Source organism: Haemaphysalis longicornis, unplaced genomic scaffold (genome assembly GCF_048455015.1).
Source record: "Haemaphysalis longicornis isolate Haplotype H1 unplaced genomic scaffold, Haemaphysalis longicornis Haplotype H1 scaffold_6, whole genome shotgun sequence".
NCBI classification, from domain to species: Eukaryota; Metazoa; Arthropoda; class Arachnida; order Ixodida; family Ixodidae; genus Haemaphysalis; species Haemaphysalis longicornis.
In genome coordinates, this window is record NW_027526407.1 from 59,121,051 (window position 1) to 59,139,114 (window position 18,064).

The 18,064-nt window shown below is 47.5% G+C and overlaps 1 protein-coding gene across 4 annotated transcripts in view; it reads right to left on the reverse strand.

Annotated features, from left to right (window-relative positions):
- The window catches only part of LOC144142764 (synaptotagmin-1-like), a 198,015-nt gene that overhangs the window by 64,328 nt on the left and 115,623 nt on the right, over nucleotides 1–18,064 (reverse strand). For all 4 annotated transcript variants that reach the window (XM_077674469.1, XM_077674466.1, XM_077674467.1 and 1 more), the window contains one exon: nucleotides 1,075–1,248. In XM_077674469.1, the coding sequence (XP_077530595.1) occupies nucleotides 1,075–1,219 (145 nt within the window). In that variant the 5' untranslated portion in view covers nucleotides 1,220–1,248. The remainder of the gene's footprint in view (nucleotides 1–1,074; nucleotides 1,249–18,064) is intronic.

An 18,064-nucleotide genomic window follows, 5' to 3' on the forward strand; every position in this document is an offset into this window, starting at 1 on the left:
AGCAGAGCTGGCGGCCCCACCTCTCCCTCCATCGGAGACCCGGCTGTTGCACCTCACACTTATTTCCGAACTTGCCGCCGGAAGTTCTCCATGACTGGCAGGTCCGGCTCGTTTCGTCCGCAGCCTTTCACATCTCTCCCAAAATGGACCACCTTAGCACGCGCTGGAACCCGCGGTAACCGGCTTCATGAAACTCGGCGTCTGTGCTCCCCACAATTCAGGCGCGAACGCACGCGAACTGGATAGGAGAAGAGCACACGAGAGATCCCTCCACGAATGCTGGGCAGTGTGTTCTCGAAGGTCGAGCTGACCGACGCCGGGCGCTCCTTACGAGGCGCACACGAACGTGTGCTGTGTCTTCTTTCGAGGCGAAGCCCCTTAGGGGCTCGGGATGTCAGCTTTTCCTGTCGTCATCGTCTCATGTAGTCACGGTACTAAAACATCGGGACACTCGTTTTCCGACGCCTCGCTCTAGAACGCTTCGTGCTTCAAAGACACGGGACTTCAACAGCAAAGCTGCATACCTCTACCCCCAACAATTTATTCTCCGTGGGCAAAAACGCCACGGTGCCACGAATACAAGCTTATACACTGCATGCTTTGCTCCTCCACAGGTTTCTGGAGATGGCCCGTGATTTCTTTTCTTGACCTTTTTTCCCGGCAACACTATACGACGAAAATAAAAGCTCAAAAAGCTCGGCTGTTAATGGTGTACATATGCTGGACCTCAAATCCTGCACGTAATTGTTAAAGTCACGACGCTACTCGCTAGGCCATCGAGGCCCAACAGGCGGCTCGTTTAACCAGTTGATCAAGAAGATTGCGGCAGTGTTCAAAGCTAACCACTAGACAGCGCTGGGTTCAACAGGAAGCTTCCGGCCTGCACACACCTGGAAATGGAATGTCGCCAAGTTCCTGAGGGAGAGGTACGAGATGCTCAAACATTCTATCATCAGCTATCTATCATCATCTACCATCATCATCACGATATGCTCACACATTCTACCATCATCTATCTATCATAATCAATCATCATCTATTATTATTATAATCATCATCATGACAACGACTCACCCTTCTCCTCGGCGCGGCCCCAGATGCAGTGGTAGAGCCAGCACTGGGGCGTGACCACGCACACAGTGACCAGGATAGTGGCCGTGACGAGACCCACGCACGACGCCACCAACATCAGCCGCTCGGTGTCGCTCAGAACGAGCATCCTAGTCCTCCCGGTCGGCCTTTGAGTACCTGAAGCACAGAACGGGAAAGAACGAAAAAAAATCGGTTATTCATTCCTCGAAAGATTTACCGAAAACAACGCGATTATCATCGGTAATGGTTGTGCCATTTTGCGCACAATCTCCCTCACCCTATACTCTCCAAGGAAGAAGAATCACCACTCCACAGCACCCAGACCGCCTGAATGGTATGTTTCTTTCTCAATACCCTGCTAAATTCCACTTCTGTTCACAATGCGGCACTCTACCTCATATTATATTACAGTGCGAGCACAATCACAACCTTCCTCCCCTTCGGCCCCCTCTCCCCACCTCTGAACTGTGGGAGAACTCGGTGACCAGCAGCCTTCCGGACGTCCAGCAACTCCTGGCCACTCCAGAGTGAAGGCTGCCGCTCATCTACGGATTCCCGGAGTAGGGAATTACTCCTACTTTAGCGGCTCGAGTAAAAGTTTTGTTATAGACCAATAACCAAAGGTATAGACTAACGGGTTACAGACCAACGCAATTGGGGTCGGCCAAGGACTCGACGGAGGGATGAACAGCGAAAATTTGGGGGCAAAGGGTAGACTTAGCTAGCACTCGATAGACATAGCTGAAAATCGTTGGGAGAGGCCTTCGTCCTGCAGTAAACACAACCAGGTCGATGATGATGATGATGATGATGATGATGATTACCCCTGCTACTATACCCACACTCCTCCCCAATCAGCTTCTTCCTTGCGGAAAGGGTAGGGTCAGTTGGTGAGGATCACACCATTATGATGATGATGATGATGATTGTGAGGCTGTGGTAGTGAGCTGTGCTAACGGCACTGTAACTGCAACAGCAAACAGTGTGTGCAACACAGTACAGAGCATGGTCTGATGCGGGAAAAACTAAGGGATGAAAGGTCTGTAGTACCGGTAAGCGCTACACTCCGAAAGACGCGTTCAAGTGTTGCGTGTACGTCAATGCCCTCACCGTCTGCGCATGCGCCGTTATTAAACGTTCCCGAAGCTTGTTTATGTGCACTGATCGAGGCGTATAGTATAAGCCAATACTACCAATTTCAACGGGACTTCAGTGACAAACATTTTGAGGAACAATTAGAGCCCGCCGACAAATGAAATAGTACCTAATTTAGTTTGTAAGAGCACTTTTTTTAACGTTGGGATACATGGAAAAGTGAGCGTCTCGTTTTTTCTATTCATGCATACAACCGGGATAAGTCTACACCTAGTCTTTGAGCTGCAGAAACACAACCAATCAGTCATGCTCAAGTATAAACGCTCGACAAACCAAATCGCTTTCAGATGCGAAGCATCTCATGCTCGGGGCTGTGTCCCTCCCTCCCTTGTTGTTGTCCGCCGTCCGCACTCTACTGCGCATGCGCGTCCCTTCAGCCCCGTCAGCATTTGGCCAGTATACTATAAAAAGAAATAGTTAGGCGGCGCCCGGTTTCGATCCCACGACTCTCTGGCCGCAACGGGAGGTACGTAGCGCTCTTCCCACTGCGCTACAAACCGAGACGGAAGCATGTGCTACGAACGCGCCTTATGTCCTTCACTCATTCAAACTACGTCAAGAAGCTACCTGTACAACGAAGGCACGCGAAGCTGACCGTCACCGGAAACAACGAACTGAAAACTTTAGAGGAGGATGTTGAATTTCCCGTGGGAAAGCTGCGGCGGGAAGCGCCACGCGCCTTGCAGCTCAACCAGAGAAGAGGACGAAGAGGGCGGGCAGCGGGGTAGGAGCGTGAGCACGCAATAAAGAAAGGCGAGAACCAGGAGGTGTTCGATCTGGTAACGTGGGTGTCGGTCTCCTCGCTGTGTCTACATTTCTCTGTCTCTACATGGGGGTTCACACTACGTCCCCATTCGTGCTCCGATAAACGAAACAACATAACAGCAACACAATGGAACCTACACGGAACCCCCATCATGCTTCGCATCCTCCTCATAGTTCCCCACGGGAAGATGGTGTAATTTTTATTCGAAATTGAGTGTTATGACCCACCTCCCCTTTCTGTGCATATACGGAGAGAGTAAATGATTCCCGTTTTTAACGAAGTTTTGTACATAACCAATTACTCTTGCTGTCACGATGAAATCATAGTGAGGGTTTACAGCACTCATGAAATTTTCGTTTCTTCTGTGCGAAATGAATTTCTTCGTTTGCGCATGCGCACGCCCACAGGCGCAAGTCTTTTGACGCCGAGCGACGATCTGCGCAAGGTATTCAGCTTATATAACTTGCAGCCGTTTTCTCCACATTGGAGAACACGCAGTAGACCTGAAGCTCAGTTTTCTAACAAGACGAGTTACGCAAGTTAGGTTGAACGAATTGATCGCCTTTATTCTAATCTTGATGGTCTACTGGGCAACTTGGTATGGCAAGCACTGTCTGGTTCTTTGTTGTTTTAGACAAACAGAGTCAATGTTTTGCCAGTTTTATAACGATGCTCTTTACGTTTTGGGCTTCCAGAACATAGTTACGCAACGAGCGAAAAACACATCTAGCCTCATTTTTTAGGATAATTAGAAATCGCGAAATGAGAAAGCAGCATCAAACGTGCCCGAGTCGCAGTCATCTGCTAAACTAATCTCCTCCTAAACGAAAAATAAAACAAGAACGCCGAGAAGTATTCCCGCCAAAACAATCCTCTTATTGAAGTTTTTTTCTCGTTTACTCGTCCCTTTTCTTGTGTTTTCTAAATCTCTAACAACGGTTCTTGACGTCCTTCGTGTTTACCCACATAAACACTAGGGGTACCTTTGATTTAAGCCTCAGCGAATTAAAAAAAACTGCGATTGATTCCTCTGTCATACGAATCGGCAGAACACGAAAGTGAAATGTGTAGCGAAATCTGCAGCTGAGCATGATTTGCGGGTCGGCGGCTGTCTTGTGGGTGCGCTTGGCGAGCGACGTCCTGCTGGCGGGTCGCTTCGGCAAAGGTGTACTGGCGTCATTTTCGTGAGGGATATGACGTCAGTGAAATCTCGGTGTATACCGGCATAAAACACTTTCGTGTTAAAATATAAAGCCCGAAAACGAACAACCCTAAGTATGACGTACTCTTTAGTACCAGAGGTTGCTTCCCCGCAAGAAGACCCTGTGTGCAGGGGTGCACCCTTTAGAAGCCGCTTGTTTCGTTGCTCTGGTGTCATTTCCGTGACGGATATGACGTCAGTGAAACCTGTGCATCCCGGAATAAAACACTTGCGTATTAAAAGAAAACAAGAACGCCGAGAAATATTCCCGTCAAAAGAATCCTCTTATTGAACTTTTTTTTCGCTTACTCGTTTCTTCTTTCTTATAACGGTTCCTGACGTCCTTCGTGTTTGCAGAGATGAACACTAGGGGTACCTTCGACTTAAGCATAAGCGAATTAAAAACAAAAAAAAGCAGTTCTAAGCATCACGGCTGTCTAGAAATCCCCATTTTGGCGCAATAGCTTTTCTTTTGCCGTTTTACGTGTGTGGGGGTGCTCGAGGTATTTATCTGAACACAGCACGCGGCCAAGCCCGGAGACCTATTATGATCGAATTCACCGGTTAGTTTAGCAGCACTTGGAACTGTCGCGCCATATTCTCAACCCCGACAAAGGGGCATCGAGGTGAACAAACTAGTGTAATCCACGCTTTCACACGGACGAAAAAAAGGGAGAAATAGATAAATAGAGAGAGAACGAAACGAAAATGGGCTTTTGTGAACTATTCGCGTTACATCACTGGAGCGTTACAGCTAAGCCTCGTTTGTGTGGGCAGCTGCTGGCTCTTTGTTCGATGTGTTGTTGAACTACAGGCTTACGAAAGCACATGAGAATTGTGCGAGTTCCATTTTCCACGTACCTCGGTAATCGGCCCCGGTCGGGCAAAACGGATTTCTTTCTTGCGTAACTAATGGGGATCGGTTATGCAATTTCGGCTGTGAAACGAGGTGTGTTGACACCATCGCCGCACGCAAGAGAGCACATTGTTCACCTTAGGGTTAGGAAAACAAGTCGCGCAAGACCATAACTGTACCAGTCTAGCAAATGATCGGCAATGAGGTTTGTTACGCAAGTTAGTAGGTCACGACGATCGACTCGACGAGGTTTAGGTGATACGATTGAGGCGCTTAATGTTCCAATGATGCCACCCAATTCGAAACGCGAAGCAGGTAAGGAAAACTACCTTAAGATCTTCCCCTTGTGTTACCTATTCACCGGATAAGACTACTGGGGAGCTCTTTGAGATGATTTTATCTCTTTACGTTGCCGCGAAGAGGGTGCTCAGAAACTTTGGACAAAGCCGACATGCTTTCGGGATATTTGTCGCCGATAAGCCGATAAACACGCATATTTGAAACGTCGTTAGTCCCTGTTGTGTTCCTCAGATATGCGTAGCAAGGCTTCGGATTTTTCGTTTTCGCGTGAAGATGCGACGCCAGAGAGGAAACACATACGGTCCACAAAAATGTAAGTCTCATCTGAAAGACTACAAGATGTGTTGATACCCCCCCGTCAAAGCGTGGTACTACTGTAGCATCGTCGGTTGAAACACGTCAGAAACAACCCCCAAATTTTACAGAAAATTACAGAATTCGGTCTCAAAACAGGTCTCTATAAAGCAGTATGATGGAGGATCGTTCACCCACTCTCTAGATGTCCCCTCAAACACACCCTTTGTGGCGCCCGAACGGCTCCTTTTGGATACCCCAATCATGGTCGTATTAGAGGGCCCTCGTCACAACTTCACCTGTGCATATCGTGCTAAGTGAACGCTCACAGTGCGGTGCAGACTTTATATGAACAATCTTCCCCTCCCCTTTTCCCCGTGTCCCATACCAGGGCCTATTGGCCTCCTCCTGTAATAAAGTCATCCATTCCATTCCATCAAAATTTAAATAGAACAAGCTTTTTTGAATTATGACTACACGATGCGTATTCAACGATGGTAATGCAAAACCGTTTTTTTACGTCTATATACCTGTAGAGCAGCGTCTCGAAAAACTGGACTGTTGCGCCCCTTTTATCTTACTGTCAGTTAATCGAACCCCGCCTGCACGAACCTGGTTTTGACGCCACCTTTAAAATAGAGTTGATAGACAAGTTAGCAAAATCACCGGAACCCGAGAAATTACGGGGGTGCTCAGAACTGTCTAAGAATGCGAAGGCGATAGCCTAGCTGGACCATCTGTTGATCTGCTCTGGAACTTTCTGTCGAACTTTCTGTCGAACTTTAATTTTTCTCTCATCGGGCCGCTGCCGCAGCTTCAACGCTTCCTCCCGACAGCGGTAACGACGAGTGGCAACTGGAGCTGATCTACCCTCTTCCGCCGTGGCGTACTTTCTCAGTCCTCACCACCCCCGACTGCGGCCCGGTGAGTCGTCACCCATAGCGATGTGGAATGAAGCGCTGATCTCACGTGGCACGTCTATATATTGTTCTTAGGTGCTTCGCCCTTTCCTAGAATCCTCCTCTGGCGGCTGGCTTCTCCCTTTCCCGGCTCGCGCTCCCATTTTCGGCGTGATTCGGTGTACCTCACAACATTTTTCTGTACCTCACGCGTTATACGAAGAATAGAGATCTAAGATTCTCGCCTTAAAAAAAATGTTCCCGGTCGCTTAAGTCTTTTACGAGGTTTGAAGGCTAACGCCTAGCAATTTATCGAAGTCTTTCTTACTGATACATCGTGTTGAGGTTCTTTCTCTTCAGCGATTGCCTAGAGCTACTGTTACGTAGGACGTTACCCCCTAGAGGGCCACATGTGCAAGGTACGGGCAGACTTAGCACCCATGCTACGGCAACGTCCGCAGGCGGCCACTCTAGGTCGCAGTGTTAATAACAGTGAGCAGTGCTGCGCAGCTCCAACCTCTGGACCGTCCAACTCCGGATTATCTAACTGGCCGATGATGCTGCCAGGGCGCAGGGGCTTCTGGTCGACGCCTATAGGAATTCCAGTTGGCAACTAAAAAATGTTTTATCCTCTTTTGTCAGCTTCTGACGCGAATGTCTCCGGCAGGGAGACTGGCCGCAATTCGTGCGGGAGCTGCCCCACAGCGAGGGCTGTCTTCCGCGTGCGCCCGTTCTACTCACGTGCCTCCATGTGCGCCTTCCACGGCGCACACATCAGGATAGTCCTTCTTCCATTCTCCCAGGGCGCTGGAATAGCGTTGTGGTGCGCGCATCTAACAACTTCTGTGGCGACCTGGGCTCAAATCCCACACGGACCAGTGTATTTTAGATGCGAAGCATCTCATGGTCGGGGCTATGTCCCTCTCTTGTCGTTGTTGCGCCGTCCACACCCCCACTGCGCATGCTCGGCTTGCTCAACGCCCAGTGGTGTCTTACCATTCTATGGCTCCTGGAGCGACAGTGTTGCCCGTGTCTTCCTGGGCCGGAACGAGACGAACACACTTCACGCGCCTTCGATGTTTCATCGTCATCGGCGGCGGCGTGCGTCGGCGAGTCTCGGCGAGCCGTGATTACAAGCAGCCCACAACCATCCGGGGAACGTGCATCGACCTCATCTTCAGCAACTTTAGGGTTCATCCACTACAACAGCCCTTGACTTTACATTTCACAGGCAATAAGGCGGTCATAATCAAAGCGGAACGCTAACCACAGCTCGACGTCACCTACGTTGAACATGATGAAGATAATGCTTAATAAAGACAAACTCATACCACATACAACGTCTCTCTCTCTCTCTCTCTTTAATGCCTCTCTACTCTAACGACCCCCCCACCCCCCTCCCTCTAATAAAATTACACCATCTTCCCGTAGGGGAACCCTGAGTAGTATGCGAAACAGCCATGGGGTCAACGCAATTTCCCATTTCGTAGTTCCGGTAAGTGAAAAGTGTGGTAGTTACCATGGAAACCAAACGGTAAATATAACGGTAGCTACGTACCTCAACCTCACGGAAACGACGAACTGAAAACTAATGGGCACTTGAATCGACCCCATGCCTGCTTCGCATACTACTCAGGGTTCCCCTACGGGAAGATGGTGTAATTTTTTTCTCTTAACAGCGGCAGCCATGGTGGTGCCATTTGTGTCGCCACCGCCGACGACTACGGTCACTTTTTTTGCTCTTGGTGAGATACTTAAAGCCTCAGATTTAATAAATATTGTTGATGAAAGCGAACGTGCACGAAGCTGGACCGAAATTAGCCATTGGGCAGGACAACATAAACCTTCATAGACGTCCTCCCAGACGTAGGGTGAACGAAGAAATAACAGGAACTTTGCGTAGAGTACATTTCGGGGACGGCTGCGGCACTTACAAGTTGAGCTACTAATTACGTCCCTGCCCCACGAGACATAGAGCAGCTAAGCGGTTGTGCGATATGAAAGCCACACGGCCCACCCGTCTCCCGGCGATAGCCCTCGACGTTTCACGGTCAGGACGTGACTCGACTGCGGCCGCACGCTTGACGTCGCTTGCCCAAGTCGCCGGTGCACCGAGAGAGAAACAGGGGAAAATTTCCTCTACGTGTGCGGACATCATAAACAGGGTACAGCTCGCGGCGCTCACCAGCTAGATAAAGCGAGCCCTGTGAGCCATTATTTTTACATCCTTTCCTGTGTTAAGGAACATGTCGGCTGTTCATCAAGTCCGCGCCAATATCATCATCAACAAATGTTGCCTGCAAATTGTGCTTCCTTGCAAGTACACTTATAAAACGAGCCCTGAAAGTTATTTCTTACATCGTTTCGTGTATAAAGAAATACGTCAGCTGTTGCCCTATGTCCGCGCCACTATTATACTACTACTACTACTACTAATATTAATAATCACCAGGTGTTTCCTGTACATTGTGTTTCCTTGCAAGCACACTTATAAAGCGAGCCCTGAACCTATTTTTGACATCGTTTCCTATATAAAGAAACATGTCGGCTTTTCCAATATGTCCGCGCCACCACCACCATCATCATCCTCCTCCTCCTCGAAGCATTCCTGTAAATTGTGCTTCGTAGCAAGTGCCGTCATTGCTGCAGCAAAGACAGCTACAGTTACCGAGGAGGGAAACGATTGTTAAAGCGAAGCGCTTTCTATGCCTCACCAATGGCGTCGAAAAGCGAAGACGCACTGCAGGAAAGCCAACTTTACGAAATGGGTTTCCCGAAACGACGATGATGGTATTGGCAGATGGCTGTTGGCATCTCCTGTTCTCGTCGTCGTCGTCGTAATCGTCGTCTCATATAGTCACGATACCAAAACACCGGGAAATTCGTTTACGCCTCGCGCTAGAACGTAACGCGTACTAAAAAAAAACACCGGGACACTCGTTTACGCTTCGCGCTGGAGCGCTTCGTGCTCCAAAGACAAGAGACTTTTACAGCAAAGCTGTATACCTCTACCCCCCAACGGTTTCATCTCTGTTGGCAAAAACACCAAGGCGCCGAGAATACGCTTATACACTGCATGCTTCGCTCCTCCCCAGGTTTCACGCCAGTGGAACCTGAGGAGGACTTGGAGGATGCAGAAGCTTCAAGGGACGCCAGTTCTTAGCAATGGCCTAACGTTCGTGTAATGGCCATTTGTTCCTCGATTACCCAGAATTCCTCACCATTTGCGGAAAGCCATGGTATTCAGCGACCTTCCCGTTTCGGCTTCGAGACAGCAGACAGCAGACGAAGTGCATGAAGCGAAAAGGGCTTATAAACAAACGCGAATGTGCAGCTGAATATTCTTTAACAAGGAAATTGGTGTCGGCTGCGGATGCCATTACCTGGAAATCAGCTAATTTGATCGCCACCTTCGCTAGCCTATTGCCATTTCCCAGTTGAGTCAGGCTTGTCAACGAGCGGGCACGCTGAGCATGCGCGGAGGCGAGCGTTTGAACTTCGCGCCGAAATATTTTCGTAGACACGTATACGCAAGCACGCACTTGGGTATTTCCATCGTAGGTCACGAAGGACAGCTGTCGATTATAATATAGTGGAAGTTAGTATAAAAGTGTAATCTGCTAACTTAGAATCTACATTCGTTATTATAAGGTAAATTGAGACCGTTGTAAGGAAAAACGAGGGAAAACGAAACCGAAATATGCACCTAACCAAACGAAGCAAAAAGTCACACAACTTGGCTATAAATAGCCAAGTCTGGCAACTATCGTTCGTCGCAGAAACTAAAAATATATAGAAACTAATAGAAACCAGAAATGAAGTAACAAAATCGCAAAAGGTCTATAGCTATCTAATCTAGCAAACTCAAGCGACTAAGTAAAAGAAAGCAACAGAACTGAAAATGAACTCACTAAATGAAATGTCACCAATTCACCCCCATCAAGTCAATATGTAAAAAAGTGGGAAAAAAATTAAAGACGTCATCTGGTTTAACGTGTTTCTTTAATGCCACCAAGAAAACATAAGGCCTGTGAAACAAACAAGCTGCGAGAGAACACTTGACAGAACCAACGCAAAAGTCATACCGTGATCTACGGACGTAAAAGAAAAAAATGGGGTGTCACGCAGTTTGGTTGGCTGAGACGTGAAATGACGTCATTCTTCCAAGTTATTACGACAGTTGCGGCAACAGTATGAACTCGGCGTTACGCAATCGCAAAGAATTCTCAGAATTTCCGCAGCTTTCTTTTTCCGTCCACGGGTGATAGGCCGAACGACGGTTCCAGGTCAGCATTTCAACACTGAACGAGCTCTTCGCGAAAAAGATCAGCCGGATCTTCTCGTTAAAGTTTCAGAGTTGAAGCTCGTTCCTCGGCCGTATTCCACTCTGTCCCGTAACAACGCCGTCCGGTAAGTGGCCCAAGACAAAAAAAAGTTGAGCCCCATCGAACAATGGGGGAGGGGGCGGTACCAACGCCTCGGAAGCAAGACAAAGCTGACGTCGCCTGAGTGAGATGGATGATGGAATGGGCGGGGCTTCTTCTATAGGTCGTCCAGCTCAGAAATGTCACTAACAAAACAAACGGGTCTGGTTGCCAACCGCGCTGCCTGAAAGCGTTATTCCAATCCCCTCCCGCCGTGTCGGTGATGGGAACGACGCGTGCACGAAGTCTTCCGCCTTACGTAAGACTCAATCTAGATTCCGCGCCGTCCGAGACAGCCGATACAACGGGGCCGTCGTGATTCTTCGTTTGCACTCTTGTATAATGCACGCGAGAAAAGGGAATCATCCTTCCCACTTACATAAGGCCCAATCTGGGTCTACTGCACGCGACAATGCGGGCGTCAGCAGCCTGTTTTCTGCAACTCTGCCACCGCCGTTTCCAGCTAGTTCGACCGAGCCCGCTTGCTTCGATCCCCCTTCGGGTGAACGCAAAAGGGAAAGGAGATCGCCTGCGAAGGAGCAGGCGATCTTTGCAGACGGAAAACGTCCGCTTCGCCCTTTTGCAGTTTTAGATCTTTCACCCGTGCGAGATATCGTCTGCTTCTAAACTGTGACGCCGTTACTGCGTTACACACCGGCGTCGTCTGCTTTTCACTCGTCTGCTCTGCGTAGACGTCTTATGATGGAGTGGGGCACGTATACGCGACGCATGCGCATAGCATTGCGACGCCGGCACATAACGTATACGTACGCCTGTGGCACAGTCGTGACGCTAACGTGAAGACTTAATTACAGTAGGTAGATTTAGCTTCTTTGCCCTAGGAGCGGCCATTTTATCAGTGGGCTGTGCTAGCGGCCCTATAAATGGCACAGTCGACAGGAAGATGTAACTGCGCAAGCGCAACACAGCACAGAACATGTCCTCACATTAAAGCAAGGCTAACCCCGCCTGATCCTACAACCACCACCCCCACCACCTCCACCTCCACCTCCACCACCACCACCATCCTCACGTTAAGAAAGATTACCGGATGAAATGGTTTATAGAAGAGCGAATACGCCCCCCCCCCCCCCCCCTTTATTCTGTAAACAGTATCTAGTGCTTGAAAGCCGGTAATCCGGATGTCCGGAGTTTCAACAAAGGGTAATCAGTATATCCGGTTTTAATTGCCGGTTAACCGGATATTCCACTATTAGGACGAAATAATCGAAGGTGCTAACACGCTATTCGATTGTTCGGTTCGATCGTGTGCATGATATCATGTGAGGAACGCGGTAATTCGTACTCCATAAACCACGTTGTTTACGTACAGTTCGAAGCCTTTTGACAACTTTATGATGTTACAACAATTTCACCGTTATCCCCTGATTGGAATCGTTGGAGCATAAAACGGAAGTCTGGCTATCCGAATATCCGGATACAAAACCGGTTAACAAGTGCGCTCACCGATTACTCCGGTTATCCGATTAACTGGCTTTCAGATTCGAATAATCGGTGGATCGAATAAGCGGATAACCGGCTTTGCTGCAAAACCGGTTTTGTGTTGTCCCTTTAGTAGCAACCGACGTGACTGCATGCTCCCAGAGAGGGCGGAATCGATTGCCTGCATGCGCAGATGGCAAACCCCTGTAGGCGTCATGCCGACGGCAGCTCTCGCTCTGACATTACTCGCCCATATGACGACGGCAGCCTTTGCGCGAGTTTTCTTTACGGGCTAAACTTCGCTGAGTTTCCATCCAAAATAAACCAGCAAAGGAGAAACGTTGACGAAGCAGACAGAATGATGCACGCAATCGATAGTGGCGTGACACGAATGTCCCCTCGTTTTCCCCCCCGCATTAATAAATAATTCAGCGCTGTCATTCCGAGAAGCATGCAAAACCCATCGGGAACATCGGGGATCAAGTTGGAATAATGTAGGAGCAGGGCGAGCGAGATGCAGTCTTCTCTGTCAAATAGGACAGCCGTGTTAGGCCGGCATAAACACACCGGCGTTCCGATATGACAACACGATAAAATAAGCACAAGCGTGAGTAATGTACTGAAAATGCTCATTTACTCGAGCACCTGGTTTGGAGAGTGGTGTCGGCTGTGTTCTGTATTATTAACAGGTTGCTTCCGTTGCACGACACTGCTATCGGTCGGGACAACTTCGCACTTCTTGATTTGAAAAGTAAGACTGCCTGGAACTGTCTAAGCAGGCGCGGAGTTGAAGCAGAAATAAGCAATTTATCGCACTCGACAATAGTATAAATATGTTGGTATTAATGTTAAAAGAAAATCACCTTTATCATTCCTTGGTAAATGCCTGGCCCCGGCCGAAACGTCGAAAGAATTGAAGTGATTTCGTTTCAATATTAACAGAGGGTTCAACGCTGGTCGACCACTCTCGACATGTCGTAGACACTCGAGTCACGGCCCGGTGGTTAAAAAGAAGGTCCCCTTCACCCCGAGTAGTCCGAGTGGCGCTGGCTACCACCCCCAAGTGCAGGAAACAAGAAATGCCTTAACATAAATAGCCGAGAAAGTGGTGGGGAAACAGCCCCGCCGGTAGCGTAGTGGTTATCGCACCAGACCGGTATTCTGGAGGTCGTGGGTTCGGATCCGACCCGGCGGGCATTTTTTCACCACTTTCTTTCTGACTCAAAAAATTCTTTATATCGTTCTATAATCCAACGCAGTCCCCCCTTTGCTTTCCGAGGTTTTCTTGACTGCCAACCCTTATTCTATATATATATATATATATATATATATATATATATATATATATATATATATATATATATATATATATATATATATATATATATATATATATATATACCGTGAAGTTACATATGCGCTAAAGCCATCGATTTTATTTTAGGGGGTGGGCGATATTTGGGGTCTTTTAGCACATTCAATATTTCACTTCAAAAGCGGCGTGGGCGATCTTTTGGGGGAGGGCGTTCTCTCGGAACTTGTAAAAACGGGCGCAATACTTTACTTCTACGTTTCGGACAGGGACCGTCCTTTCTCAAGAGTGAATCGTCTGAATGAAAGAAGGGCTGTCCCTGTCTGAAACGTTTAAGTAAAGTTATGTTTTGCATTGCGCCTATATATATATATATATATATATATATATATATATATATATATATATATATATATATATATATATATATATATATATTATGGTTTTGTTGTCACGGGGTGTCCATGAAAGAACAAAAACAGGGACAAGCTCAGGCTTCTGCGTCAAACTGCGACTCCGTTGAAAAAAAAAAAGAATGTGCTTTGAAGACGCCCTCATCCTCTAGAATTGAACGCAAAACTCTGACAGCGGATTTTAACCCATTCGTCTCCTGCTACAGCAAGTCACGCGTAAAAAAATGGAATAAGAGGAAACGGAACCAAGGTATTTCCGCGGAAAAGAAAAAGGTCGCAAACTTAGAACGAGCGCGATACCCTCCGACCACCTGCGCCCACGCAGACGAAATGTTAGCGACCCAAGTTTGTAAATGAAAAACGCAAAAAAAATTGGGAAAGAACTTCCCGCTTTGAAGGCTTACCGGACGTCATCTTTCCGCATGGGGAACACCGGGTATAAAGGGAAGCATATTACTACAGGCACAAACATAGAAAAAACGCCTCGTTCCGCGTAACGTCCATCTGACCTTCAAGCTCGGCCAAGGTCAAGCCAACACCTCGCGCGGTTCCGCCGTGAAAGCGTTTAATCGCTCGGTTGTACTATGGGGTGAAGGGTGTCGTGGGGAGAGGGGAAAAGAGTAAGGGCTCGTGCTACCAGAAACAGATACAAGGAGGCGCTGGCTGCCTGTAAGTTCATTGCGCGTGCGCGCCTCTTATCTACGACTGCACCATCCAGCCTCTACGTTTTGTCTTGAGATGCCATTGTATGCGGGTTCACTCCACCCTCTCGGCTCGAAAACGGAGCTATCGCTCGACAAACTCACGCTAACCCCGTTCAACAGCGTTAGAGATTGCGTACTGTTCTTAAAGATGCCTATTGTTATATAACAGTTCACGCACCGCGTACAAGTTGTGGTTTTCAATTCCACAATAGCTCCTGCGTAGTGCTCAATTGACATGAATGTAAGGACAAGGGAAGCCAGACTGTGATGACACACATGATTAACCATGATGGTTCTTTTAAGGCGAAAGCTTTCTTAGTGGAACCGATGGCGTCCTGCCACAAAACCAATGCATTTGCCCGTAGACTGATTGGTCGACCTAAAATCCCTGATAAGATCTCTGGACACGCGGCGCGTGCGTGAAAACAGGTTTCTTCCATACTGTCAAAACGGCTACTTCAAAATAGCGAAAGAGGAACGGTTATTCTTAATAAGACAGTACACGCATCGACCATTAAAGGAGCCACGAAGACAAAATACAAGTTGGGTTTATTAGAAAGACTGCTTAGTCCCGATAACAATGATAGCAATATCATCGCAATCTTCTAACAAATAACGGAGATATTAAAGAAAACGTGTGAAGCAGTCGCGACCCCCTAGCCAATTTCTCGTAACTTTTCTATGACGTCACGGAACCTTGTTTGTGCGATTGGCGGCCGCCTAACTGACCTATCGCGACGACACATGACTGGGCATCTGTAATGGGGCCTCTAGTTCCATTTGACCCCATCACTTGAATGCTAACGTGCAGTTAACGCACTGAAAATTGTGTTTTATTGTTGGCCCGTATGACGTCATACTTGCTCATTACACGTCACTGTGGCGCAAAATTTGAAAGTTTTTGAATACTTCTTGCTTTTTTTTCGTTAAAAATATCTTTTGTGGCTGTAATGGAGCGGAGTGAGATACTGAATCCTAGTTCTTTCAAATTAAACGAAGCTGTATTTTCTCTTCATGGCTCCTTTAAGACGGAGTACAATATCTCATAAACCAGGTATCGGTATACGTTTGGATGAGTCGTGGGTGCATTTACTTAGTGCGGGGAAAATCGTCACAGTGGTTCGTTCTTCGTTTGTATTTGGGTCTTTGAAAATTGGCCGTGTCTAGAGTGCCATCTGACGGTTTTATAAGCACTTCGCTATATCGACGTCCACCGGCATTTTATGACAAAATTACCGCGTCTGGCAGTACATCGCTATAGATAACATAAAGCTAGGCAACCTAACCTAAACATAACATAAGCTAACCTAACGCACACAAAGACATCATTTAAAACACCAAAACTAACCTAAGGCACAAAAATTACACTTCAAATAAACAATGAAAAAAAAAACCGAGCCAAGAGCGGGTGTCGAACCACCGACTCGAGGATCAATAAGCTAAGACGAATCCTCTACACTACAACGACAGACTGTTTGAGCAACGCTAGCGTAGTGTTAAATATTCCAATGTCGTCGGACGGCACACTATACACTGCGTTTAAAGATTTGACGATTGATTGGACGCACTTTCGACACGGTTTGCGGCGGAGGAAAGCTTCGCGTTTCAACCATATCTTTGTCGTTAGACGGAGGGGCTTTGGTATATTTTTTTCGTAGATACAATTTTTTTTGCAGTTGTAACTCGAAACCAAAGAAGTTTGACTTTCTAATGGCATATTCGCAACGTATTCGTGAAAACTGACGCGCAACAGAGACACATAAGCATCGCACAAACGCGCTGAATTAATTTCCCATTTTCTCTATTGCGCCTCCGCTCCCAGAACCGCATTCCTTAGCTAGCGTGAAAGTTAAAGAAGCAAAAAAGGAAAGCAGAGAAAACTTTACTGTGATTGGTTGGGAAAGCCAGAAAGGAAATCTGGCGTACCGCCGACTATTATTCGTATGTAGTGCAGTTCTTTTCCTACGCACATTGTAAATTGCTGACATTTTTATTTCCTTCCGGCAAACATTTCTTGGAAACACGCAACCCCGTACACAGTTTCTCTTCCTGCCTTAAATTTTATTACCACGTTGGCTTTTTTTTTCGTCCTCAGAATAAGACATTCTGGTCAAGGCCTAACAAAGAAGCAGCCGATGCGATTAGACCAGCTACGCTCGCAGGAACAGCCGCAGTTAGGGTACGCGGTCATGCAAGATTAATGCGGTGGAGCATGAAGCAAGGTTCCTGGAACAGGAGCTTACGTTTTTCCCACGAACACTTAGTCAGGATTAGGAAATGGTTCCCTTCTTTCCCCTACTCCCCCTGCACCTCCGTGTTTCTCTTCGCACGCTGTGAGCCCCAGACCGTTCCTATTCCGCTCGTGAGGTCCGCTTGGTCACCTTTCGTAACAGCTCTCGGATAAAAAGTTCCAATCCGCAAAGTGAAGCCGACCGAAAGAGAAATAGGAGAATGAGAGGGAAACCAGGGAAACCAGGACTTAAACCTTGAGAGAAACGGACTTAAAGAACGACTTAGAAGCCATCCTGTATAAATTTGCAGTTGTCCTCTTTATGCAGCAGCCACTTATCCCAGACACTGGCCCTTATGTTTAGAGCTACCTCTTTTTACTGCTCTTTGAGGCGGGAACGCTCTCTGAAAATGTAGCGGGAAAAGCGAATGCCCCACTGACCTGAGACATTAAGAGCCTTATGTTTAGGGCTAGCAAAATGCGTTGCTAACACTTCTTTATATGCGTAGAGGAACAATTCGCTTCTGTGTTTCAAATTTCATTAAACGATCTCAGCTAATGACCATAACAGCCTACCTAAAATTGTTTGCGTCAACCTTGTAAGATGCGCAGTTTATTTTGCTTGAGAGGCTTGATCTGTTTCGGGGAATTGCGTGGTCCCGGTTCCAACGTCGCCAATCGGTTTTACGTGGCTTCAGCCACCTCATCCAGACGTCTGCCCGATTCCCAATTCTCCCCAAACACGTATCGTTCTTGCAAATAATTTTTAATGGCTTCTGACCCCTACTGCGAAGCTATTGCTCGAAATTCATTTGCCAAGTCTACAACGACATATGAACACACTTAAAAAAGTGGTTGTGGCACTCACTAACAGAACACTAACCAGTTACTTGTCACAGTATCCCCCAGGTACTCGGTGCTTTTACGAACTAACCATGCATAACCTAGTAAAAAGCTACGCGTGACAACGTGGAT